Source organism: Hordeum vulgare, chromosome 4H (genome assembly GCF_904849725.1).
Source record: "Hordeum vulgare subsp. vulgare chromosome 4H, MorexV3_pseudomolecules_assembly, whole genome shotgun sequence".
Lineage (NCBI taxonomy): Eukaryota > Viridiplantae > Streptophyta > Magnoliopsida > Poales > Poaceae > Hordeum > Hordeum vulgare.
Window position 1 is genome coordinate 575,363,148 of NC_058521.1, and position 27,342 is coordinate 575,390,489.

General features: G+C 47.3%; 4 protein-coding genes and 1 pseudogene across 4 annotated transcripts; 1 reads left to right on the forward strand and 4 right to left on the reverse strand.

Moving 5' to 3' along the window:
- Nucleotides 1–4,011: 4,011 nt before the first annotated feature.
- On the forward strand, nt 4,012–4,814 carry LOC123447167 (heavy metal-associated isoprenylated plant protein 43-like). The gene is made up of 3 exons (XM_045123749.1): nt 4,012–4,096; nt 4,191–4,266; nt 4,343–4,814. The coding sequence occupies exons 1-3, from the start codon at nt 4,088–4,090 to the stop codon at nt 4,663–4,665; spliced, it is 408 nt and encodes a 135-aa protein (XP_044979684.1). The 5' UTR covers nt 4,012–4,087; the 3' UTR covers nt 4,666–4,814.
- Nucleotides 4,815–8,716: 3,902 nt separating this feature from the next.
- LOC123447168 lies at nt 8,717–9,382 on the reverse strand (annotated as a pseudogene).
- Nucleotides 9,383–11,949: 2,567 nt separating this feature from the next.
- On the reverse strand, nt 11,950–12,752 carry LOC123449663 (classical arabinogalactan protein 4-like). Its single transcript, XM_045126952.1, has one exon. It carries the CDS (start codon nt 12,455–12,457, stop codon nt 12,086–12,088), a length of 372 nt encoding a protein of 123 aa, XP_044982887.1. The 5' UTR covers nt 12,458–12,752; the 3' UTR covers nt 11,950–12,085.
- A 2,986-nt stretch (nt 12,753–15,738) lies between these two features.
- On the reverse strand, nt 15,739–16,380 carry LOC123449664 (classical arabinogalactan protein 4-like). The gene has a single exon (XM_045126953.1). The coding sequence runs from the start codon at nt 16,255–16,257 to the stop codon at nt 15,904–15,906; it is 354 nt and encodes a 117-aa protein (XP_044982888.1). The 5' UTR covers nt 16,258–16,380; the 3' UTR covers nt 15,739–15,903.
- A 9,964-nt stretch (nt 16,381–26,344) lies between these two features.
- On the reverse strand, nt 26,345–26,966 carry LOC123449665 (classical arabinogalactan protein 9-like). Its single transcript, XM_045126955.1, has one exon. It carries the CDS (start codon nt 26,837–26,839, stop codon nt 26,510–26,512), a length of 330 nt encoding a protein of 109 aa, XP_044982890.1. The 5' UTR covers nt 26,840–26,966; the 3' UTR covers nt 26,345–26,509.
- Nucleotides 26,967–27,342: the final 376 nt, after the last annotated feature.

The following is a 27,342-nucleotide window of genomic DNA, read 5'->3' on the forward strand; positions in this document are numbered from 1 at the left end:
TGGGTCACCTGGTGACTAACAAAACCCATGAGTGCCGCTCTTATATCCATGATCAGTCCATAGCATGAAGACCGATTCTGAGCGTCTTCTTTGAAAACTTCCGCTAATAACTTGCAATCAGTTTCCACCGGGTGACAAACATATCATCTCGACATGAAGATTGACAGAATTTGTTCTTTATCGAAGCAAAATCAAGAAGCATCTTGAATCCTTCTAAATAGAACGTAGTTAGACTATGGAGGTGGACTCCTCCACCTCCTTGGCCGTTTCACCCTTGGGGTCTTAGACCCAAAGGCAAGCCTCCCCTCCCCTCCTCCTATATATAGTGGAGTTTTAGGGCTGATTTGAGACAACTTTGCCACGTGCTGCTCGACCCTATACCACGCAGTTTTTCCTCTAGATCGTATTTCTACAAAGCTTAGGCGAAGCCCTGCCGGAGTAGATCATCACCACCATCGGCGCATCGTCACGCTGCCGGAGAACTCTTCTACCTCTCCGCCCCCTCTTGTTGGATCAAGAAGGTGGAGATCGTCATCGAGCTGTACGTGTGCTAAACGCGGAGGTGCCGTCCGTTCAACACTAGATCAGAACGGATCATGAGATGGATCACAAGACGGTTCGTGCAACGGATCGCGAGACGGTTCGTGGGACGGATCGCGGGACGGATCATGGGACGGTTCGTGGGGCGGTTCGAGGGACGTGAAGACGTTCCACTACATCAACCGCGTTTCTAAACACTTCCTGCTGTGCGATCTACAAGGGTACGTAGATCCAAATCTCCTCTCGTAGATTGACATCACCATGATAGGTCTTCGTGTGCGTAAGAAATTTGTTGTTTCCCATGCGACATTCCCAACAGCTGTTGGAAATATGCCCTAGAGGCAATAATAAATTTGTTATTATTATATTTCCTTGTTCATAATAATAGTTTATTATCCATGCTAGAATTGTATTGATTGGAAACTCAAATACATGTGTGGATACATAGACAACACACTGTCCCTAGTAAGCCTCTAGTTGACTAGTTCTTTGATCAAAGATGGTCAAGGTTTCCTAACCATAGGCAAGTTTTGTCACTTGATAACGGGATCACATCATTAGGAGAATCATGTGATGGACAAGACCCAAATTATATACGTAGCATATTGATCGTGTCATTTTATTGCTATTGTTTTCTGCGTCTCAAGTATTTGTTCCTATGACCATGAGATCATATAACTCACTGGCACCGTAGGAATGCCTTGTGTGTATAAAACGTCACAACGTAACTGGGTGACTATAAAGATGCTCTACAGGTATCTCCGAAGGTGTCCGTTGAGTTAGTATGGATCAAGACTGGGATTTGTCACTCCGTGTGACGGAGAGGTATCTCGGGGCCCACTCGGTAATACAACATAACACACAAGCCTTGCAAGCAATGTGACTAAGTGTAAGTCAAGGGATCTTGTATTACGGAACGAGTAAAGAGACTTGCCGGTAACGAGATTGAAATAGGTATGCGGATACCGACGATCAAATCTCGGGCAAGTAACATACCGAAGGACAAAGTGAATGACTTACGGGATTATATGAATCCTTGACACTGAGGTTCAACCGATAAGATCTTCGGAGGATATGTAGGATCCAATATGGGCATCCAGGTCCCGCTATTGGATATTGACCAAGGAGTACCTCGGGGCATGTCTACATAGTTCTCAAACCCGCAGGGTCTGCACACTTAAGGTTTGGCGATGTTTTAGTATAGTTGAGTTATATGTGTGGTTACCGAATGTTGTTCGGAGTCCCGGATGAGATCACAGTCGTCACGAGGGTTTCCGGAATGGTCCGGAGACGAAGATTGATATATAGGTTTGTCTCATTTGGTTACCGAAAGTTTTCGGGCATTACCGGCATCGTGCCGGGAGTGACGAATGGGTTCCAGGTATTTACCGGGAGGGGCACAACCCACCCGGGAGTGGCCCAAGGCCTTGAGGGTGGCGCACCAGCCCTTAGTGGGCTGGTGGGACAACCCAAGAGAGGCTAGGCGCCACAAGGAGAAAAACCAAGAGAAAAAAAAAAAGAAAGGTGGGAAGGTGGAGGACTCCACTTTCCAATCCTAGTTAGACTAGGATTGGAGGTGGACTCCTCCACCTCCTTGGCCGACGCACCCTTGGGGTCTTGGACCCCAAGGCAAGCCTCCCCTCCCCTCCTCCTATATATAGTGGAGTTTTAGGGCTGATTTGAGACAACTTTTCCCACGGCAGCCCGACCACAAACACCATGGTTTTTCCTCTAGATCGTATTTCTGCGGAGCTCGGGCGGAGCCCTGCAGGAGTAGATCCTTCACCACCACCGGAGCGCCGTCATGCTGCCGGAGAACTCATCTACTTCTCCGTCTTGCTTGCTGGATCAAGAAGGCCGAGATCATCGTCGAGCTGTACGTGTGCTGAACGCGGAGGTGCCGTCCGTTTGGCACTAGATCGGAGCGGATCGTGGGATGGATCGCGAGACGTTTCGCGGGGCGGATCGAGGGACGTGAGGACGTTCCACTACATCAATCGTGTTTCTTAACGCTTCCTGTTGTGCGATCTATAAGGGTACGTAGATCCAAATTTCCTCTCGTAGATGGACATCACCATGATAGGTCTTCGTGCGCGTAGGAAAATTTTTGTTTCCCATGCGACGTTTCCCAACAATTAGCAAGAACCCTAACACTGTACAAAGATGAACCCTAACTAAGCTAAATCCTACAACCAAGCCCCACCCTCCCTAAACAATATCCATATCACAGACACAACAAAATACCTAAACCCTAACCCTGGGTGGCAAGGAACAAAGCAAGATCCATGGCATTTATCCCTAACCCTGGGTGGCAAGGAACAAACTTACCAGGAGTCCCATGTCCATGCTCACGGCCTGGCAGTCATCGTCGGAGCTCGTTTGCCGTCGTTCCAGGAAGGCATGGCGGCAAGGAGGTCGACACCGGCAGCTCCCGGAGACGGTGAGCGGCGGCGAGCTCGTACTGGAGCAGGGGAATCGGAGCAGGGTAGTGAGCGAGCAGGGGACCGAGCCAGAGGGGGATTTATTACCCAGTTCCGACCGGACCGGTCGGCGTAACGGCCGTTAACGTCTGCGCCGTCTCCGTGCTGGGCCAGGTGGCCTGACTGATGGGCCCAACCCATCAGTAAAGCGGTTAAATCGCTAATTACCGGGTTTTCAGTTTTTTTAAACAGCGAACCACGCGTTTGGTAGTTTTTTAAGAAAAATAAAATTCAATAGTTTTTTAGAATCATAGCCGGTAAACTAGTAGTTTTACGCTTTACGCTATTTACTCTCCTTGGCAACGTGGGTCACCTGGTGACTAGCAAAACCCGTGAGTGCCGCTCTTATGTCCATGATCAGTCCATAGCATGAAGACCGATTCTGAGCGTCTTCTTTGAAAACTTCCGCTAATAATTTGCAATCAGTTTCCACCTGGTGACAAACATATCATCTCGACATGACGATTGACAGAAAATGTTCTTAATCGAAGAAAAATCAAGAAGCATCTTGAATCCTTCTAAATAGAACGTAGGATAATTTAGCTGCAACTTTCGAAATCCATTGCAATGATTGAAGCTGCCACTCTGCTTTGCAGGACAGCTTCAACAGACCGGGATTTTCTACTCCGAAGATTTTAGAAGAACAAAAACTTCACGATGGCTATGAGAGTGGTTATTTTGGCAATTACTTTAATTTATTGTAAGTCTGATTGTCCAATACTAGCAGTCATTTTTTTAACGGGAACAACGGCAGTATAATGACAAACACAAGCCTTTACTTGAACCAATCAGCCTACGAAATATTTTTTCAAGGGAAAAGGAAACTGATATAGCATGAAGAAATGAAAAACGTGTTTTAATTATGTTATGCACCGAACGCAACGAGTTCATTACGGTGTTGACTCCCGCACTATCATTACATGCTCAACCAGAGGCGACACGAATTACAGGTTGCCATGTCGACTCATAATGCTAGTGTGACCAGCTGTCACGAATCACAATTGTGGAGCTCAACTAAAGGACAGCAAAGCCTTCCTCTTCCTCCGGATCATTGATCACCAATCACCATGTCCAAGGTAAGAGCCGACTCTCCTGCCCCACTATCGAAACCATTTTTCCGTTCCTAACTCTGATTTAACTCTGCATTTGTTCATCTGGTTTCTTTTGCAGAAGATCGTGCTCAAGGTGGACATCACCGCCGAGCGGTGCAAGGCCGGCGCCATGAGCGTCGTCGCCAAGCTCCCAGGTACGCAAAATTTTGCAGAAACCAAGGAGCGTCTATGCATTTGCAAACCCGTGCTCAACCATCCGCTGTAATGCAGGCATCAAGTCCATGGCGGTGGACGGCGAGAAGGGGACGCTGACTGTGGTGGGGGACGTGGACGTGGTGTGCCTTGCGAGCGCGCTCCGGAAGGCCAAGTTCACGGCGGTTGTCGTCAGCGTCGGGCCTGAGGTGGTGGAGAAGAAGCCCGAGCCGGCCAAGAAGCCCGAGGAACCGAAGAAGCCTGATCCGCCCAAGCCGGCGCCGCCCTGCTGCTGCTCCGGCCCCGGCAATGCATGCTGTCCCCGGCCAATGCCGCCGTACCCTGGGGCGGCCATCGTGTGCTACGACGAGCAGCCTGACGGCCATTGCATCATCCTGTGATTTAGGAAGCTACTAGCCAACTTTCGTGTTCGCTTATCGTTTTTCTCAACTTTTTTGCATTATTCACATTTTGTGGGTTATTTTTATGAAGTCAATATACAGCATCAGAAATTATGATCATAATATTTGGCACTGGAATTTCCCTTGGTTTCTCTAGGGTGTGATGCGCTTGTACGTTTGACCCAAAAAAAGTGAACTCGGCTAGCTAGCACATGTTTGCTAGCTAGTCTTCCTTGACACATGCCTAAAAGAAGCAACTCTAGCAAATTCGTCCGAAGTTCAGTCGTCATACAGGATATGCAGCGCTTCGTATGCATTTGAAGGACACGGATGGAGGATGTGCATAAACACAGAATCGCTGGAAAGGCAGCCTCCGTATTATTTTATGATGTGCGTCCCAGTTATTTGTCCTAGACTACAGCGGTCGTTCCCAAAAATGAAATTGATAACACATTAGATTTAGACTTCAGTTCAATTTCGTTCTCCGCCTCAACAGTGCAGGTTTTTCAATACTGCATAAACATCGATCTCAAGTTCTAAACTAGGAATCCAATATGGATTTATGAAATGCATATGAAGAAGGATTAAAACGATTCTTTGCTAAACTACAGGTTTTTCGGGCTTTTCAAAGGGATCTCGCGATCGGGGAAGGCTTCGGCTGCCGCGACCTAAAAGGCGGTATAAGGCCGGCATAAGCGCGGCAGCCATTTCTGCTGTGGTGGCTATGAAAATGCGATCAATGTACTCAAGGGCAGCGGGAAAGCGGGCGCTAACAACGTCTAATTAAGCCTTAAGGCGAACTTCACCATCGACCCACTCTGATTACTCTCATGCCCTCTCCTAGAACTCTACCTCGGCACGAACCTCTTTGAACATTTTTCAGTAATATATTACCATATATTATTACTTAATACTATTTTTATATTTTATTGTAGAACAAACCAATGAATGAACCAGTGAACCAATGGTCCAACAGGCTCACTAGTTCGATCACCAGTTTAGTTTTACAAACTATGGTGCCAAGGCCACCTGGAGGGCCCTCCCAGGGCCTCCACACGCCTCCACCTTACGCAGCCACCTGCCTACCCACGAGATCATGCCGCGTGGGATAGGTGGCATCCATTTTCCTCAAGCTTCGACAGTTTCTAAACCGCCAATGTTTTATAGATTTTTCGAAATTATGGATCTCCCATGGTCGATAAAACAGTGACGGGGCTCAGAAAATAGCATATGGAAAAATACTCCACAAGGAGAGATGCAATATCGAGGGGGTTCTCCTCTTCCGGGGGCCATGAAAATGAAGCACCCGACGGGGATATCTTCTCCCACCCAGGGAGAAGACCAAGGAAGAAGAAGGACGAGGAGGGTCTCTTTCCACCCTCTTTCGGTGGCGCTAGAATGTGATATATCCATTCTACACCACTGTTTCATATTATAAAATTAATACTTTACTATTGGTATTTTTTACATATTGACAGCATTCTAATGTTTTTTCTCTTCACTTGCATATTTCATCCGGAGAATAAAAATTGCTAGAAAGCTGCAAAAAGGAGTAATATAAAGGCCATGTGAGAAATTACTTTCTTATGATCAAAAAATTCAAAAAAAGTATATCTAAAGGTTTCTTATGAGAAGAGGGCCGTGGGTGCTTCACACCTACCAAGGAGGTGCTTGGCAGACCCATGTGGTCCTGGCTTACAACTACCCCCACTACTACAGATCTGAATAGCACCAACCCCTCTTCTATGGTCTCTTGACGTGCGTCGCATCGATGGTCTGTCGACGGACCAGAGACACACGTTTGGGAATGAGGGCTTAGTAAAAAAAACTGTTGATTCGGAACTGAAAGCTGAATCCGAACAAATAGCCACGATCAACCAAAGGCTAAATTGAACGGTCTAGATGGTTGAAAGAAAGGATTGGAATGGACTATAGACTGCCCAAATGCTCTAAGCTCTAAGGGCATCTTGAATGCCAAGGTGCTCGTTAGGACGCTAGAGAGATTTTTTTTTTCTACAAACTTAAGTCAGCATCCGTTGTGGAGTATCGTACTCCAACGCTGGTCGCGATTTACAAGCGCTAAGTAGAAATGCTAGCGCCTACACACAAAAATACTCTGTACGAAAAAGTCAAGGAATAACAGAATTTCTAGTATCTTTCTAGTGTCGCAACTAGCGCCCGCGTCCTATTATTTGGCTTGTTTGGAAAGAAGATGAAGTGTATTCTTAATTTCGAGTCGACGCAAGAGAAATTCCTGGGATCAGATAAGAATTGGAAATAACTACCGGGATAGCAATACTAGCGCCCGCATTGTAGATGCTCTAATAAGGAGGCTAAGATCATCGATGTCTCGACCCGTAAAATAATCGTCGGAATACGGGTCCACGTGAAAAAAGCTGTCAGATCATACCCCGTACCGGGTCGTGATCTGTATTTTTTAAGGGGTATTGAAAACATCTCCGTCAAACGCGTAAAAATAAGGATTTCGGAGGCAATCCGAGGACGACCTGTATAGACGAAAGACCATTGGCGGGAGTTCAACTGCCATCGGAACCTTCATGGCTTGCTCCCGTCCACCCGTCCACGGCCTCCCGCCCCTGCCGCTGCGCCCGCTGGCCATCCATCCGCCCCGGTCGCCACGCCCGCTGGCCGTCCGACCCGGCCGCCGCGCCCGCTGGTCGTGCCCGTCTGCGGCTCTCCTGACAAGAGCTAGCTAGTTAGCTGAATCGATTTGATTTGAACGATGCTAGCTAGCTAGCTCTAGCTGAATCGATTCGATTCCAACTGCCTTAGCAAGCTCTGGCTGAATCGATTCGAACGAGCTAGCTAGCTCTAGCTAACTCTAGCTTGCGGAGGAGTCCGCCCCATGTCTTTTTTGTCTGTTCGTTCGCCGGTGTCGCTCTGTCCTACCTACAGTATGTGTCGATTTCAGATTGACATGAGGAAGAGGGCGACGAAAAGAAAGAAATGGACTAAAATCGGTATATTCAAAGAATACTCTTTTTTACGGGTTTATTTTACAGGACCCTATCCACGTCTGCGTCGACCCGTAAAATTGTTTTTCCGCAAACTACAAACACGTTTTATAGGTCGGTGTTATACGTGGATGTGCTAGAGATGCTTTTAAGGTTTTCCCCCACTGTGAACCAGTGTCTGATTTCGTCTTCTTGCTCATGGGTCTGTAATAAAATGAAAGTCGTATTGGCAAAATGTTTCCAAACATATTATACTATTTGTAGTACAGTAGTTTGCTGGTTTGTGATTCCTACACACCCGTTTTGGTTGGCTGGTATGATATTGCCAGGAGTTGCAGGCAGATCCTGGCCATGCTTTTTGTTTCTCTATTACTGCTTCATCAATAAAATATGGCAGATGGAAACCCCTTTTTTTTAAAGTACTTCGAGAATAGCGTTTTGACTTGAATAGTAAACAAAATATATATTGTAAATATTTTTAGGAAAACTGAAAATATTTGTAGATATTTGTGTTAGTGTCGCAAACATCCTTAGAAAAATTCATGTGAAACGGAGCAGTAGTGCTTCGTCGGTGAAAAAATAATAATTTTTGGATGAGATTTTGGGGTAACATTTGATGGTTCTTTTTTTTTACACAGATCAAAATGTTTAACCTTTTAGCCTATAAATTTATATGTGGCATTTGAATGTGACAAAGAACACATAGCCTTTTTGTTGATTTTTGACATTTCATAAAATATCTTGCGCACGCAAGAACGCACTTCCGGGAGCACCAATGGATTTCCGATAGTACTACCGTTTGCTTTACCGTTGCGCCTCCTCGATGCAAAGACGTGTTTTTTCTACTCTCCTGGCGGTACTAATTTAAGAAAGACAAGTCTCCTCTCAGTAATCTCGATGCAGATTACTGAGAAGCATTAAACCTTGGAGACGCATTAGGACACGGCAAAAATGCTGATTGAGCATCAAGCGGGAACAAAGTATTTGGAAAGAATTATACTGAATTGAAGTTGAATAATGCACATCAGAAAATAAGCTGAGAAAAACATACACATAGAAACCACGGGAGAAGAAAATAAGGTAGCAAATGAAAGAATTGTACTATATCCATAATAATCTCATATTCTCATGCATGTGTAACAAGATTACATGGCAATGTCGTGTAATCTTGACCGGTCTCTAATAAAGAATCCGTAGAAGCAAACAATCTAAAAAATTGTATAGACAAGACGAAGCAGAGTCGTCCCGCTCCCTCCATTTAGAACATGACGGCCAAGGCAACCGCTCCGGCAACTGCGACGAAGCTGGCGGCGGATGAGTAGACGGCGGAGCTTGCGGGAGTGCCGGTGGGGGCGCGGGAGGGTGTGGCTGAGACCACGGACGGCGTCATCGCGGAGGGAGCGTCGGTGGGCGGGGCCGGGGGAGAGGCCATCGGGGACGGCGACGCGGCGGTGGGCGGGGGTGGCGACCGGCGCAGGGGCGGTGGCCGGGGACCTCGCCGGAGGTGCGGGGAGAGGGGCCATCCTGGGCGCCGGCATGGGGCCCTGCGCGGCGGCGGCGACGGCCAGGAGGGCGATGATGGCGGCGACCAGGGCGAAGCGAGCCATATGGTAGCTGCTGATGACGATTTGGAGAGAGCACTCGAGATGAGGTGATGGCAAGCAGACGCTTAGCTCTGTGTGTAATAGAAGGCTAGAAACTGTGCTTGAACAGCGAGTTGCGAATTGGGATGGAGGGAGGAGGCTGGTATTTATCACCGCCAGAGGCAGCCGGGAGCTGTAAACGTTCAGGTCTCAGGCTGCCGTCATGGGCAGCAAGTCGCGAACGGCCCTGTTTGGATACTCTAATTTGGCTAGAGGTTAGAGTTAGTTTCTAACTTTAGTCTAACCATAAACTAACTCTAGTCTTTGGTGGTGTTTGGATGCAAAGGTTAGTTTGATAATAAATGCACTTTTTTCAATCATGTGTATCTTTTAACCAGGATTTGTTGTGGCCAGCTTTTGTGTAGGCCTGGTGCGGCCGGCGGGGCGAGCAGGGTGAGCGCGGCTGGCGGGGGCGAGCAGGCCGAGCGGGGGGGGGGGGGGGGGGGGGGGGGGGGCGGGGGGAGCGCGGCCGGCGAGGCGAGCAGGCCGCGCGGGGCTAGCGCGGCCGGCGGGGCGAGCGCGACTGGCGGGGCGAGCAAGGCCGGCGGGGCGAGCAAGGCCGGCGGGGCGAGGGCGGCCGGGCGGGGCGCGCGCGGCGGGCGGGGCTAGCGCGGCCGGACGGGGCGAGGGCGAGCGCGGCCTAGCGCGACCGGGCGGGGCGAGGGCGAGCGTGGCCGGCGGGGCGAGAGCGGCGAGTGTGGCCGGCGGGGCGAGCGCGGCCGGGAGGGGCGAGCGCGAGCGCGGCAGGGTGGGGCGAGGGCGAGCACGGCCGAGCGACGTGGGATGATGGAGAGGAAAGGATCTGATGCGGTCAAAATATTATTATTTTTACATGTCCATCCCCAACTAACTCCAATTAACACCTCTTCTCAGGGCTAGTTTTTTTATGGGTTAGTTTGCATCTAACCCAAACTAACCCATGTGTTTGGATAATTTGAAAGCTAGTTCAGCTCAAACAAGCTCAAACTAGCTCTAGCAGTGGCATCCAAACAGGACCAACGACGCGTGAGAGTGAGGCAAGGCTAGCTACCTGCGTACAGGTGGACATCTTCCCAAGTTGATCCCTTCACGCAGCGGCACCGCGTCAAGATTGGATCTAAGAATAGTATAATCAGGGGAGGTCCAACGACTAGTTTCGAGACACGTTGCGTACTTGCGTTGGATGTCGAACCATTTTCCCATTCAGACTTCGAGTCAGCTGCTGCATCGAGTACGTTTGGTCGTAGTCGGTAGGCCACTAGAAAAGCGTGCAGGATTTTGCCTTGGTTTACGAGGAAACCTGGGAGAAGCATGGAAGAGCATATGTGATTTTTCATATAGCTTGAGATCGTTTTCCTCTTGTAATCGCGGCTGGGCAAGGATATGTCGAATGACTTCGAAAATCCTATTAGACTTCGGGGCACATGTTCCCACGCTTCAAAATTTTAAAAACTCGAAAAATTACATGTATTCATGATCACATTCAAATGTTACCTGCAAACTTTTAGATGGAAAGTTTTAGCATTTTGACGTGCGTAAAAGAAGCCTAAAAGATGTTAACGCCAAATATTACACTTAATTTTGTTTCTTCACTGACGAAGCACCGGTATCCCATTTTCCATTAAAAAAATATATTAAGCATGGTTGTTACACTAGCGTAAACGTCTAAAAAAATCATATTTCTAATTGAAGTTATAATTATTTTGAGTTTACTGTTCATTCATGAGCATAGGCTGTTGAGAGCCAGTACGGCCCTCCCAAATGAGTTCACATGACAAAGCGTCCTATGAGGTCATTGTTTGTACTCCCTCCGTAAAGTAATATAAAAACATTTAAAACATTATTTTAGTAATTTAAATATTTTTATATTACTTTACAGAGGAAGTACCATTTTCCTCATAATTTAGCATTTGAAATATGTTAGATTCTCTTGTAAAAATACATAAAATTCCTTTTCTTTTCTTATGGAAACTGGAATCTGCCAATTCTTCTCGGAACTTGAAGATCATACTGAGATCTTGAAGCATGTTTGAGGTAATAATGTGACCGTTGTCACTTCAAACTAAGACGTCAGAGAAGCGACAAATATACACCTACTTGTGCATGGCTAATTTTAATTGGGATATAAGCTTTGGAATTTTGTAACCGGGTCTTCTCATCTGATATTCAGGACAATAATCTTTACAAAAAGTTAGTGCAACGAGTAACAAACCGTGGTATTTTCACCCCTCATTCTGTAGTTGAGCTCTTCGGTATTTCTTTTATCATTTTACATGGTGTGCCATCTTTCAGTTCTTTGACACACACATAAAAATAACTTTTCACATGATAGACAAATTTGAACTTCGAAACATCTAAAATGCCCCAGTTTCCTGTGTTGTACAGTCGTTAATGCTGATTTCCCCCCTCCTACACTAGTAGTAGTACAAATCAGAGAAGTACCCTGAGAAGAACATGCTAATTAAAATGCCGTTTGAGCAACATACTGCTCTACAACAAAGGACTCCCTCCATATTCTCTAAAAAAATACTCCCTTCATAAAAAGCACTAAAATAGTGATTTAAACGTTTTTATATTTCTTTAAAGAGGAAGTTGCTGGTGAGAATTATACTGAAACTGAATTTGCAGCCCGTAGTATATCAGAAACTAAGCTGAAAAGGAAAATACACATCCACAAAAGGGTACTGTAAAGTAACAAATGAACGAATTTTATATCCATATAATAATCTCGTGTAACCTTTCCTCGGTCTATAAGTAAAGAATCTCAGAAACGATGAAACTGTATAGACAACGCCAAGCAGAGTAGCAGAGTCGTCGCTGCATCTAGAAAACGATGGCGGCGGCGACCGCTCCGGCCACTGCGACGAAGCTGGTGGCGGACGAGTACACGGCAGAGCTTGCGGGAGCGCCAGTAGGGGCACCGATGGGGGCGCCGGAGGGTGTGGCGGAGACGGCGGAGGGCGTCATCGCGGAGGGCGCGTCGGTCGGCGCGTCTGTGGGCAGGGCCGGGGGAGAGGCCATTGGGGACGGCGACGCGGCGGTCGGAGGGGTGGCGGCCGGCGCAGGGGCGGTGGTCGGCGACCTCGCCGGAGGTGCGGGTAGCGGGGCCATCCTTGGCGCCGGCATGGGGCCCTGCGCGGTGGCGGCGACGGCCAGGAGGGCGATGATGGCGGCGACCACGGCGAAGCGAGCCATCTGGTAGCTGCTGATGGTGATTTGGGGAGTAGACGAGGTGAGATGATAGCAAGCAGATGGTAAGAAGCTGTAGTTGAGCTGCGAGTTGTGAGTTGGGATGGGAGGAGGAGGCTGATATTTATAGATGTTGGGGGATTGTGATAAATGTCGGTTAAGGCACGCAACGGCTGCAACGTTGGAGTCTGAGGCTGTCGTCGTGGGCAGCAACGACGCGTGAGAGCAGGCTGTCAGCGTTACAGGTGCGGGGGCGAAGTTGATCCCTTCACGCAGCGGCACCGCGTGGTGTCGTGGGCAGCTGCTGCGTCGACGTCTAAGATCGGATCTTTAAACTAAGCATAGTAAGAAAAGCCAGGGGAAGGCCCAACGACTAGTTTTGGGACACGTTGCGTCGACCGTCGAGATTGGATCTGCGATTTTTCTGTTGATGAGACTTCGAGTCTGCTGCTGCATCACGTACGTTTGGTGATCCGTGGTCGGTAGGCTAATAGTAGAAAATTGTGCGGAATTTTGTCTTGGTACTACGAAGGGTAAGTCAAATTGCAGAGGGGTAATGAGGCGATTGACAACTCCGCAACCGTTTGGCATCTTAGGGTGTGTTTGGTTGCTGTTATCATGTGAAACGGCACGGGCCAGACCCGCATCATAGGCGCATCTCTGCGTTTGGTTTATACATGGAACCGAAACTAGGTCGTTCCAACGAAGCGAATATTCCTCAAATATACAGAATACGCTGAGACCTTTAAATCGGAGGAATCACGCGGAATCGCTCCTCCCCACTCGACCTCCTCCTCCCTCCTGCTCGACCCCGCTCGAGCTCCTCCTCCCTCCCGCGCACGTGCGCCGCCGCCCCCCTTCTGCTGCGCCGCCGACCCTTTCCCTCCCTCCCCTCCCTCCTTCTGCAGCGCCGCCGGCCCCCTTCTGCTGCGCCGCCGACCCTTTCCCTCCCTCCCCTCCCTCCTTCTGCAGCGCCGCCGGCCCCCTTCTGCTGCGCCGCCGACCCTTTCCCTTCCTTCCCTCCCTCCCCTCCCTCCTTCTGCAGCGCCGCCAGCCCCCTTCTGCTGCGCCGCCGACCCTTTCCCTTCCTTCCCTCCCTCCTTCTGCAGCGCCGCCGACCCCCTTCTGTTGTGCCACCGGCCCTTTCCCTTCCTCCCCTTCCTCCCTCTGCAGCGTCGCGGCCCCTCTTCTGCAGCGCCGCCGACCCCCTCCATATGTTGCGCCGTCGGACACAAGCGTTGCGCCGCCGGCCACTCCACATCAATCGTTATCGGCCCCCTGTTCTGCACCGCCGGCCAGCTCTCCTCTCCTCCTTCCCTTATTCGATCTGTGCAGAAGGGTTGATCCATCTCCTCCTCTTTCGATATGCGCAGATCAAGGCTTGGGGAGTCCATTCCCAGCTACAAGAGCTCGATTCGGCGACGGGGATTGCACAAGCTGCGAGCTCCCGATCCATGGCGGGGTGGTGCTGCACCTGCTGGTCACGAAAGGGATACAGAGAGCTGAGAGAGAGGGAGGATAGAAAGGAAGGAGGAACGGAACCAAACAAACACTGAAATGGAACCAACCCGTTCTACTATTTTGCACAAACCAAACACAGAAACGAAACCGACCCGTTCCTTTAGAATGGAACCATTCCATTCCATGACAGTTGGTTCCTTAACCAAACACACCCTTAGATCACCCTTGCCGTTTACACCATGCGTACAAGTTAGCGATGAAAGGCTTTTTACAAGTTTTTTTTATGACAATTCAAAGTATCTATAGCCCGACCCTAATATGTTCGTTGACGTGTCAATGATCGGACATGAGACTGAAGAAAAAAAATGATCCAACAGGATCCCTCATATCGTTCCTATATGTCCGGTTTGTCTGCGAACCTTCATATCCATCTCAAATATAAAAATAATACGAGGACTCGTTTACATAGAAGTTTCATAGACACGGTCAAATGAAACAATGATGTTTGCACGACTTTTTTATTTATAAAATATGTTTTCACTACTCTTTTTGAATCACAAAGTATGTTTTTATGACATCAACATACATGAATGAAATAAAATTGACACAACGTGATTTGATCCACCTATGTAATTAACACATGCGTGTGTGCCTACCGGACGACACAGGCAGGAATATATTTTCCTCGGATGGCTGTAGGTGGGATTGTTATGAAATGGAATCTATTGTCCGGTCGTGTCCGGAAGCCCTCATATCGTCCCTACATTTAGTCCTGATTTAAGGGGGTGTCGGTCAGTCCGAACGTATAGGTATCAAATAAGAGCCCGATTGGGTCATTTTCTTAACCGATCACTGACCGGACGGGCGTTTCGAACCTTTAAGAATGAAGTAGAGGGTCCGGCTGTAGATGTTATAAAATGCCGGCAACCAAAAAAACATAACATACATAACCTACAACTAAATTTAAATTGGGAGGTAAGCTTTAGGTTTTTTGTAACCCGGTCTTCTCATTTAATACGTGGGATAATCATCATTACAAAATGTTTGTGGCACGAGTACACCAACATATGTTGGATCGGACCAGGTCGAAAAAATCGGACGCTGAAAATCCAGGCCCGAGCTCGGGCTGCGCATACGAGTAACCAACCCATGTATTTTCACCCCTCACTTTATGGTTAGGCTCTTCAGCATCTCTCTTGTATCATTGTAAGTGGCGTAGCATCTTGTGGTTCTTCGATACACAGAAAAAAAATAAAAACATTTTCACACGATAGACAAAATTGAGTTTCGGGTCAGTTTGCTGTGTTCTAGAGTCGTAGATGCTGATTTCCCCCCACTCCTACTGCCAGTACAAGTCAGCACTACCACGAAAAACATGCTGAAATGCCGTTTGAGCAACCTTGTACTTCTTCCGAAATATAAGACATTTTAAAGATTTGATTATAAACAACATATAAAGTAAAATGAATGAACCTACACTCTAAAATATGGCTACATACATCCGTATATACTACTCCCTCCGTTTCTAAATATAAGACATTTTAGAGATTTCATTATATACTACATCTGTATGTAGTCATATTTTAAAGTGTAGGTTCACTCATTTTACTTCGTATGTAGTCTATAATCAAATCTCTAAAAAGTCTTATATTTCGGTATAGAGGGAGTAGTATATAGTGCAATCTCTAAAAGGTCTTATATTTAGGAACGGAGGGAGTAGAACAAAGTAACCGTGAAGATTTATGCTGAAACTGAATTTGTAGCCACCAGTATATATGTCAGAAACTAAGGTGAAAAGGGAAATACAGATCCAAGAGAGGAGAATATAAGGTAACAAATGAACGAATTTGTATACTCATAATAATCTCATAACAAGATTACATCGCAATGTCGTGTAACCTTTCCTCGATCTGTAATACGAGCAGTAAAGAATCTCAGAAATGATGAAACTGTATAGACAACAGCAAGCAGAGACAGAGTCGTGGGTCCATCTAGAACAAGATGGCGGCGGCGACTGCTCCGGCGACTGCGCCGAAGCTGGCGGCGGAGGTGTACACGGCGGAGCTCGCGGGGTTGCCGCTCGGGGCGAGGGTGGGTGCTCCCTCGGGTGTGGCAGAGACGGAGGAGGGCGTCATCGCGGAGGGAGCGTCCGTCGGGGCATCGGTGGTAGGGGCAGGGGGAGAGGCCATCGGGGACGGCGACGCTGCGGTGGGAGCGGTGGCGACCGGGGACCTCGCCGGAGGCGCAGGTAGCGGGGCCATCCTAGGCGCCGGCATGGGCCCCTGCGCGGCGGCGGCGACGGCGAGGAGTGCGACGATGGCTGCGACCACGGCGAAGCGAGCCATCTGCTTGGTGTCGCTGGTGCAACGAGAGGGGGAGGAGACGATGGCAAGCGAATGCTTAGGATCTGCGTGTAGTGAGGCTTGAGCTGCGAGCTTGTGAATTGGGATCGATGGAGGAGGCGCGGTTTTATAGGCGATTCTGAATGTCGGTTGAGAGAGAAACAGCTGTAACGTTCGAGTATCAGGCTGCCGTGGGCCCGTGTATCACTGTCGCCAACGGCGTCGACGCGTGAGACCAGTCTGTCAACGAGACCGGTCGGTGCGTTTGCGTTTGCGGGGCGGCCGCCGTTGATCGCTTCTCGTAGCGGCAACGCGTCGATGGGATTACGGCGGTAATCACTAATCACGAGGTGGCCTAACGACTACTTTCGAGGAACACGCCAAGATTTGATGTAGTACAGTTCTTTTTTTCTACCGAGACTTGGCGTCAGCTGCTGCATTTTTTTTCTGTACGCACGCGTGGTGTAGAATCTGGACTTCATGACTATCATGGGACCATCCAGATTTTATCATTCAACTAGTAAAAATAGCCCGTGCGTTGTAACAAAAGTTAAAATAAGGAAAATGATTACATTCAATCGGCTAATCACGCCCGTCCGTCTGCCGGCTGCGTGGTCGTTCGATCACGTGTTGATCAGACAGTCGACAGCGTCCCGCATTCGTCGAAGCCGCTTTCATTTTTCCTGCAACTCACCTATTGTTTCAGGACAGTTTCGTGTAACTCACCTCTTGTTTCATGATAGTTTGCCGAAGTCGCTTTCGTTTTTCCTGCACCTCACCTATTCTTTCAGGACAGTTTTTTGCAACTCACCTGTTGTTTCAAGATAGTTTGTCGAAGCCGCTTTCGTTTTTCCTGCAGCTCACCTATTGTTTCAGGACAGTTTCCTGCAACTCACCTGTTATTTCAGCATAGTTTCATGCAACTCAGCTGTTGTTTCCCTCTCCTAGCACCGTTTGACGCCAAGCCCGAGCTCCGGCCATGGCCATGGCCGCTGAGCTCCCAATACCCTCAGCCCCGCGGGTGAACACATAGCCACTGGTACATACCCTCAGCCCCGCGGGTGAACTACTCCCTCCTCGTCATGGCCTCCATCGGGATGATGAAGATGGCCACCGGAGATGATTTCCCCTCTTCGGCAGGGTACGGGAAAGGCTCCAGATGGTTTTTTCGTTGATACAAAAAGTTGTGCCGGCGGAGCGGATGTTATCTCTTTATTTCTGGAGTTTTTGGTATATATTGAATTTTTCATGGTTGGAATCACGCCAAACGGATCCACATGGGCCCTACAAGCCATCAAGGCCCGATCTAGGGGGCGCCCTGTTGGCTTGTGGCCCACAGGTGGCTCCCCTCCGGTGGTTCTTCGCTCTTATATTGCTTATTTCCTTCAGAAAAAATATAAAAAAGTATCCGGCGATACCGAGAACTTTCATTTGGTGCACAAAAACAACACCATGGTAATTGTGCTGAAAACAACGTCGGTCCGGATTAGTTCTAAATAAATCATATAAAACACATCAATACCATATAAAAGTATTGTAAACATAGGCAAACAAGGCACGTATACTTCATAAATTATCGATACGTTGGAGACGTATCAATCGCTAAGAGGAAGCATTAAGAAACAAGGTTGATGTATTCGTACGTGTTCGCAATCCAATCACGATCCGTCCCGATCTAGCACCGAACGAACGACACCCCCGCGTTCAGCACACATGCGGCTCGATGACGTCTCCTCCTTCTTGATCCAGCAAGCGAGGGAGGATAAGTGGATGGGATCTCAACCAGCACGACGGCGTTGTGGAGATGGTGATGGAGCAATCCCGGTAGGGCTTCGCCAAGCGCTACCGTAGGCACGATCTCACGAGAAAACAGAGTAACGAAAGAGGGAGGGTTGCCACCGGGACGTAGGGATTGGTGTGTGCAGCCCTCCCCTCCCCTCCACTATATATATAGGAGGCAAGGGGGAGAGAGGAGGCGCGGCCTTGACCCCTCCTCCAAGGGAGGGGCGGCGGCCAAGGGAGGAGTCCTCCCTTCATAAGGAAGGGAGGAGTCCCCTTCCTCCAAGGCACCTCCGGGGTGCCTTCTCCCTTTGGGACTCTTGCCCCTAAGCCTAATTTGCTTCTAGGAGCTAATGAACCTAGCCGAAGCTGGCTTGGGCGCACCGCCTATGGCCATTTGGGCCCACGGGGCACGCGAACGCCCTGGTGGACCCTCGGAATCCCTTTCGGCACCCTGGTACGCTACCGGTAATGCCAGAAACTTTTTAGGCGGCCAAAATAGAACTTCTCATATATAAATCTTTACCTTCAGACCATTCCAAAACTCCTCGTGAAATCTGGGATATCATTCGGGACTTCGAACAACATTCGATCAACAACGTACATATCCCAATACTACTCCAGCGTCATCGAATGTTAGGCGTGCGAACCGTGCAGGTTCGATAATCATGTAGACATGACCGAGACACCTCTCTCCCCAATAACCACTAGCGGGACATGGATACCCATATTGATTCCTACATATTCCACGAAGATCTTTATGGGTCTAACCACGATGCCAAGGATTCAAACAATCATGTATGCAGTTCCTTTCGTCCAGCGGTATGTTATTTTCCCGAGATTTGATCGTCGGTATCATCATACCTAGTTCAATCTCGCTACAAACCTCGTTACCGGCAAGTCTCTTTACGTGTTCCATAATACAAGATCTCGCGATTAACTCCTTAGTCACATTGCTTGCAAGCTTTTTGTGATGTTGTATTACCGAGAGGGCCAAGAGATACCTCTCTGTCATACTGAGTGAAAAAACTGAGTCTCGGTCCATGCCAACCCAACAAACACCCCGGGAGATACCTCTAGAGCTTCTTTATGATCACCTAGCTATGTTGTGACATTTGATACCTGTAGAGCATCTTTATTAGGAACTTGCATGATCTCATGGTCTCAGGAACAACTACTTGACATGAAGAAAGCAATAGCAATAAACTTAGTGATACGATCAAATGCTATGCTTACGGTTTGCGTCTTGTCCATCCAATCATTATTCTAATAATGTGATCCCGTTATTAAATAAAAACTCATGTCTATTGTTAGGAAACCTTAACCATCTTTGATCAACGAGCTAGTCTAGTAAAGGCTCACTAAGTACATTGTGTTGTCTATGTATACACACATCGTAGAGAGTTTCCAATCAATACAATTATACTCCCTCCGTCCTAGAATTAGTGTCTCAAACTTAGTATAACTTCGTACTAGAGCTAGTACAAAGTTGAGACACTTATTTTGAGACGCATGGAGTAGCATGGATAATAAAAGATTATGATGAACAAAAAATATGATAATAATTAATTTATTATTGCCTTTAGGACATATTTCCAACAATACAGCTTCACTGACCTCCACACACAAGCAACAAGTAGCAATGGCAAGCAACAACAACATGCATCAAGCTTAGCATGCATGAAGTAGCACGCATGCACAAGCACTACCTCCATGGCTAGCTCGGTTCGCGCCGCTGGTTGGTCCGATGTGGGACACGACGTGTCTAGGGAAGAGAGGGTCTGGGCCGCCGGTGTCAGGGTCCCATTCAGGACTCTCTCTCCTCCTCTCCTCCTGTCGTTGGAGCGCCTTCTTATCAGGCCAACTCTACCGCACGACCTCATCTTGTCCGCGCGCATCCGTTTGGGGTAGAACAGACGAATACCGTGGTCCAACGCGCGGACCCAACAGCTTATGCACGCTTGTGTGAGAATGAGCGTTGTCAAGATGTAGACTACTCTAACTATGAGCTCTTGCACGCTTGTGTGAGAATGAGCGTTGTCAAGATGTAGACTACTCTAACTATGAGCTCTTGGGACATCCCGTGCGAGTGCGACGGAGGGCTAAAATGATGGTCCGTTTTGTTGCCTCCTATCATGCCATTCGACGTCCAGCAGTGCATAATAAAGTCAAGAATGATCTCATTAAAGAGTGGTGGCCTTGGAATGGCCGCCAAAGAGCATCATGATTTGTGTGTTGTACTATTTGTTAAACTATTGGTTGTATTGTTGAATTATTTGTTGTACTTCATGATACTATTTGTTTGAGTTGTAATAATAAATTAAATTATTTATTTTAAACTTTTAGTTGAATGATGTTTGTGATTTAAATTATATGTCATGTTTTTGTTTTGTGAATGTGTGAAATTTATTTTGTGTCTAAATTGCAAGAAATGTGAGGCGTCGGCTGCTCGCGCGCGCCGTATTTCAACGCGGGTGCTGGGGCGAGCGCAACGCCAAACCTGACGATGGGCGTTGTAAATCAATTTTTTAGGCGCCGGTCAAAATGCGCTTGTTGAAGATGCTCTTATGCAAGAAACTTTTCATCCGGCTGATTCTCAGCATTTTCCTTTAAGTTTTTTGGGTGGTTGTCCTTTTCTTGCTAAATACACTCATCTCTACTATTAAAGCAGGATGTGTCGTCGTGATGGTTCAACCTCGCTTATGGTTCGACCTCCCAGCTCCTCGTACGACGTATCATTCCACCCCCACCCCCACGTACGACATGGCCCAGAAAACAGCCCACAATTCCATCCCCCACGCACGTCTCCCACAATTCCATCCCCCACGCACGTCTCCCCCTTCCCAACTCCCAACTCGCTTCCGCTCCCCCCCCCCCCCCGGTGAGACACCACCGGTTCCCCCTCCAACGCTGCCTCCCTCGTCTCCGGCGACGGCGTTGGCCCCCTCCCCGACGGATCAGCCCAACCCCAAGGCCCCCACGCCTCCACCTCCTCCGCCCTCACCGTCGGACGAGGGAGTCGCAGCGTGTTGTCGCTGCTGGGGCTCACCGGCGCTGTCACCACCGGTTCCCCCTCCAACGCCGCCTCCCTCGTCTCCGGCGACGGCGTTGGCCCCCTCCCCAACGGATCAGCCCAACCCCAAGGCCCCCACGCCTCCACCTCCTCCGCCCCCGCCGTCGGCGTTGTCGCTGCTGGGGCTCACCGGCGTTGTCGCCGCCAGCGCCGACCTCTCCGTCTTCCTCTCCTGTTCCAGGTCCAACCCCCTACCCGCCCACTCCCCGGCCGCCCCGGCCTCCCGATACCGAGGCCCCGAATGTTCTCTGTCTGGCCAGAAGTGCACATCATGGACGGCGATCTCACTTGAGGCCTAACGAAATCACACCGTGATTTCTCCTATGACCGCAGGGATCGATTGCAGGATCCCCCAAATTTTCCATCTGCTGCTGTTGCATTCTTGAAGTTGTGCTAGATGTGTGCTGGTTGTTGACAGGTATTGTATTGTTGCTGCTGCGACACCAACGCTCCCTCCGGCGATCTAATCCAACTCATTAACTACCTCGACTAGAAGGTGGTTCATCTTTGTGCATGGCTAGGATGTGATGATAGCTTGGATCTTAGATGGACATGGTGAAAGCGCTGGTGGCTTTGTGCATCGCCTTCAATCCTCCGAGCCTGGCAAAAACGTGCATCGATCAGTGGAGGCTTGAGAGTTCAGTATGGTCGTATGGGGGCAAGTACTACATGTGCTGCATCCAGGTATATAAAACTCTTAAGCGAATTTTCATGTATATTTTCCTTTCCATCACTTGGTCGAATTAAATTGCCTAATGAAAGATAGTGGTTGTGAATTCATGCAATGTGAAATTGCTTTGAATTTATTTTTGAGAAGGCATCAACGAGAAGTGAAGACATTGCCCAGCATGCGATAAAATGAAATCTTAGTGTAGATGGTTAATTTTATTGGATTAAACAGGACCATAATAAAGTAAGAAAAGAAGAGGATAATGTTGTAAACGAGCGCACCTGGATTTAGGGATCAATGAAGGATAGTGTCCAAACATTTTTCTTATAGAGAACATTAGTAATTCCTCCAAGCATAATGAAGGATAATGTTTGAACAAGCATAAAAAACTTAAAACTTGCACAAAATTTATTCCAAGAAAAGCTTTCAAAATTGAAGATTACATTTTTGATGTTCATATTTAGAGGGTCGAGGTTCTCGTTTCGCCCCGGGCCTTCGAAATCCCCGACCGGACCGCAAGGGCGAGGGGCATCGACGCGGATGACACGACAACGAAAACCTCATTGCGGGAGACTGCGACATAGATCCGACAGCGAGTGCGTGGATGGTCGAGGTTGTGACGCAGAGCTTAGAGGAGGAGAAGGACATTGTGAGGATGAGCTTGTTCAGCAACACTGCTCGGACCTCCAACAACCACAGGACAAAGATGTCTGAGAGGGGATCCTCGTGTCCTCTGCTACATATGTTCTGATGTGCTCCATTGATGACTGCAGTTAATTGGGGCTAAGGACAAACACTCAGAGAATTTGACCATTTGTTCAGGCTTTCGTTCATGATGGATTGACCTTAAAGTCTTAACGACTACCCTTTTCAACAGCTAACACTTGGTATGTGGTGCTCAATCCTGGTATTTTTTAGTCTATTCATTTTTATGAGTTCTCACCTCAGACATTTTCTTTATTTTAGTTGGTTTCTAACTAGAGATTCACATAAATAACTTTGTTGTGGTTTTGGTAAAAGAAATATGACACACACCTAGAAGATTATTGACTATATGCTGCAATCCATTTTATTAAGTTGGTCTTTCTTGACACCATTTTCTATTGTAGGTTATTGACTATATTTAGTTTAGCCAAGAGAATAAGCAGGATTGTGTTTAGGTGAGGTCCAAATACAACAACTCACTTCTTGTTTTGGAAATCATCTATGCTTAACTCCAAGAGGTCACTAGCTGAAAGGATGGTACATCGTGATGTTTTTGTTGTGTCACTAAGCTTGACAACATCTCACCAACTATATAGCAATAATGTACTGATTTATTCTGTAGGTTGTTTTTGGCAATGGAATTGAAATTTTGCTGCTGAGGTATGAAGGTAAGGACAAAAATATTGTGTGTTTTTCGTGTGCCTGGTTGTGGTCATAGTCGATTTTAAGCAATGTATGATTTTCTGTAGTTGTGAGATGTATTCGCCTGCATCTAGAAATAGAATTTTAATCTTGTTTCATCCTTTCACTGTGTGTAGTGTGTGCTAAAGTTCCCGATACCTAAAAGTTTTTGTCACATCATGCAACAACGTAAAAACCAGAAAAGTTAAGATAGTATCAATCATTTTTTTGTAAAGCCATTATACATCACCTCCCAGGAGTATCTCAAAGGTTGTTTTTAACTTCTTTTATTAGGGGCTTATGGTTAATATTTTTTTTCATATCTTATATTTATTGTTTCAGTTTGCTAGACAGAAGTGATGTTACAGTATTCACATGCCTTCATATTTCCCCCCACTTTGTTTTTTTCATAGATAGAAGTACTCTTAAAGTTAAATTAATGATTATATGTTCAGGAACAAATTGGGCCTACAACTCTACATTGCGAATATCCAATTCTGAGCCTGGGCTCATCTACACCCAGAGTAAATTGATGTTGATCATACATGATGGGTCGGAGATGAACAGTAGTTGTTGCAGCGAACTATTACCAGCTTGAGGATATGCTCACATGATGGCATGGTTGCCGGAGGTCACATCCAGCTAGAGCAAGCTTCTCTTTCAAATTCTATAAATTCTTTCACTTACCTAATTTTTCTGGCCGCAGCTTCCTTTTAAAGTTGTTTGATGTTGTGTGAGCCAAGCCTGAAGATATAATGTATACATGCTTATAGTTAGTATTTTCCTTTTATATCACATGGTTACTGTTTTAGTTAGCTAGAAGCAAGTGTTGCTGTTACATTAGTCACATGCCTTTTATACTAATATCACTGTTTGATTTATATAATTGTTGATGCATATGTTAACTTTCTAAACAGTGGCGCATGCAGGTTTCCTCTTGAAAGAACACTGAAAATGATAGAAATGAAATTATTTCTGGCCTGGAGCGTGGATGAAAAGCAACATATGGGCCATATATATTCTAATATGCCGGTATGCACGTTCTTTAACCATTCTGGCATAGTAGCCCATTGAATGTTTTAGAATTTGTTATTTTCATGCCCAAAAAAATATGTTTCTGAATAATTGATTAGGGTGTAGTCTATGCTTCTCATGAATGCTCAAAGAGATATGTTTAATATTATATTATTTTTTACAAAATAAAGTTAATAAATAGTGGCTCTTTTCTACATTTGAGAACATGACTGCACCTATGAATAGCCTTACAGATTTGAAATTTAAAAATACATATAACATTACAAATATGGAATCCTGAAAAATGCAACAACTCAACGACTTTTATTTGTGTAATGAGTTGCAGGAAAGTATAGTATCTTTAAGTGGCAAATGGCAGCCGATTGAGGCTTATAGTTTGTTCCTAATTCTGTTGTTACATATTATGTATATTCTCAATGCCTGATGTAGCCATATCTAATCCACGGATGGGTCGTGTATGCCTTAATTAGAGTTTTTATCACAGATACAAGCATTGTAGTGTGAGCTTTATGATTTTTTGATGTACTACACCCTCCCCGACGGATCAGCCAACCCCAAGGCCCCCACGCCTCCACCTCCTCCACCCCCGCCGTCGGACGAGGGAGCCGCAGCGTTGGCCCGACGCACGGCCGCGCTGTCGCTGTCGTGTTATCCTTTATCTTCTCGAAAAATATATTTGATTTATTTTCTTTTTGTATCAACCCGAGAATTTATTGATGTCAGAAGGTTCGGTTAGGTGTCCTGTTATTATGCATCAACACAAAAATTAATAATGCCCTGTAGCAGGTGCTGTCAGCTGGGGTGAATAATTTTGTTTTAAGCTCAACGCCCGACGCATGCTCGACGGCGACCGGGTGGGAGGTGGCGTGGTGGTGCTGGAGCTGGTGACGGGGCTGCGGCCCGTGGACGTGGACGTGGGCAGGGAGCGGCGGGACGTGACGCTGGCAGACTGGGTGGAAGTCATAGGAGAACCGGGTTGGGTTCAAGTAAATCATAAGAACTTCATCAAGGGCACCACAACTCTCCTTGCCGATGGGGATGAAGTTGTCTTGCGTTCACAACACCATAGACATGCATGCGTATCCTTTTCTTATCATGTTTTCTTCCTTCATTTCAGTGATGCTGCCAGATTTGTTGGTTTGACCATTCTCTGAAATCAACCTTGGGAGTTAGCCTTAACCTGCTCCAGATTTTACAGTATCTCTTAAATGGCAATGAAGCGCCGATATGTATATCAGCTGGACAGAATAACAAGGGAGTATCTCAAACTTCTAAGGATGGATTGAAAGGAGGTATTCTTTGTCCAGATGCTATTCAAGTTACGCTTGATAATAGCCCCTACCATCTTAGGTAATTAATATGCTACTTGTGTTTAGCTGATTTGTTTGGACATCTCTCTGTTATTTAAACATTTACTTGTGTTTAGCTGATTTCTCTGCATCCCCCAAAACTGAGGGATGTATGCTTTTAGTGCTCAAGTTGTTAGGCTTATATTAGGCATAGAAAATTGTTTACAATGTTTGTTTGAATCACCTTTTCTCTCATTATTCATCGAATTGTCTTTCCTTTTTTTTCCTCATGCAGTGAGAATATAAAGAGCAAACTCTTATCAAGAACCAGCGAATTGTATTATCTGGCCCATCTGTTATTTAAACTCTTGTATGTTTGGATGGATAATTCGATAGGTCACAATCTGAATTTCTTTTTAAAAGCTATAAATGCACGGTACAGAGAGAGGATGAGATGGTGAAACAAGAAGAAGAAACACATGAGGATCTGAAATGAATACATTATTCAATTGGTATTTAACTACTAGATTAGATATGCCCGGTAGCAGCACACATACATTATACAATTGGTGTTGATGACTAGATTACATATCCCCGTAGCAACGCACGGGCTTTTTACTAGTAAGAAATATGAATGTTCACCCATCGTTTTAATTTTTGGCTGGAAATAGCTCTGGGCCTCTACACCTGTATTAAATTACATCCATATCAAGCGCGGCCCAAAATGATGTTTGAGCAACATGCTAAAACATAGTAAGCGGTACGAACTATATACTGAATCTGAATTTGTATCCCGTAGTACTTATGTCAGAAATTAAGCTCAAAAGGGAAATACACATCCAAGAGAGGAGGAGAATATAAGGTAACAAATGAACGAATTTGTATATTCATAATAATCTCATAATAAGATTACATCGCAATGTCGTGTAACCTTTCCTCGATCTGTAATACGAGCAGTAAAGAATCTCAGAAATGATGAAACTGTATAGACAACAGCAAGCAGAGACAGAGTCGTGGGTCCATCTAGAACAAGATGGCGGCGGCCACCGCTCCGGCGACAGCGCCGAAGCTGGCGGCGGAGGTGTACACGGCGGAGCTTGCGGGGGTGCCGCTCGGGGCGCCGACGGGGGCTCCCGCGGGTGTGGCAGAGACCGTCGAGGGCGTCATCGCGGAGGGAGCGTCGGTGAGCGGGGCCGGCGGAGAAGCCATCGGGGACGGCGACACCGCGGTGGCCGGGGACCTCGCCGGCGGCGCGGGTAGCGGGGCCATCCTGGGCGCCGGCATGGGGCCCTGCGCGGCTGCGGCGACGGCAAGAAGTGCGAGGATGGCGGCGACCACGGCGAAGCGAGCCATCTGGTTGCTGTCGATGGAGAAAGCCTCGCTCGAGAAGATTCAGAGAGGTGACGGCGGTGGGCGAATGCTTAGCAGAGGAGACGACGGTGAGCTGCGAGTTGTGAATTGGGATCGACGGAGGAGGCGCGGATTTATAGCGGGAAGGAGTTTTTTCTAAACGTCGGTTGAGGTGGGCAACAGCTGTAACGTTCGAGCCTCAGGCTGCCGTGGGCCCGCGTAGCACCGTCGCCAACGGCAACGACGCGTGAGACCAGTCTGTCAGCGAGACTGGTGGGATGGGGTGATCACTGATCACGAGGTGGCCTAACGACTAGTAGTTTCGAGGAACGTGGTGGATCCTGAACGCGTCAACGTACTTTTTTCTACGGAGACTTCGCGTTAGTTGCTGCATTGCGTACGTTTTCTAGTGGAACGTCGTGACTCTTCTATGTACCCGCAAGTCACAAAGTGGTGTAGAGTTTGTTTATCATTCCTAAAATCTAAAAAACGGCCGTCCACTTATT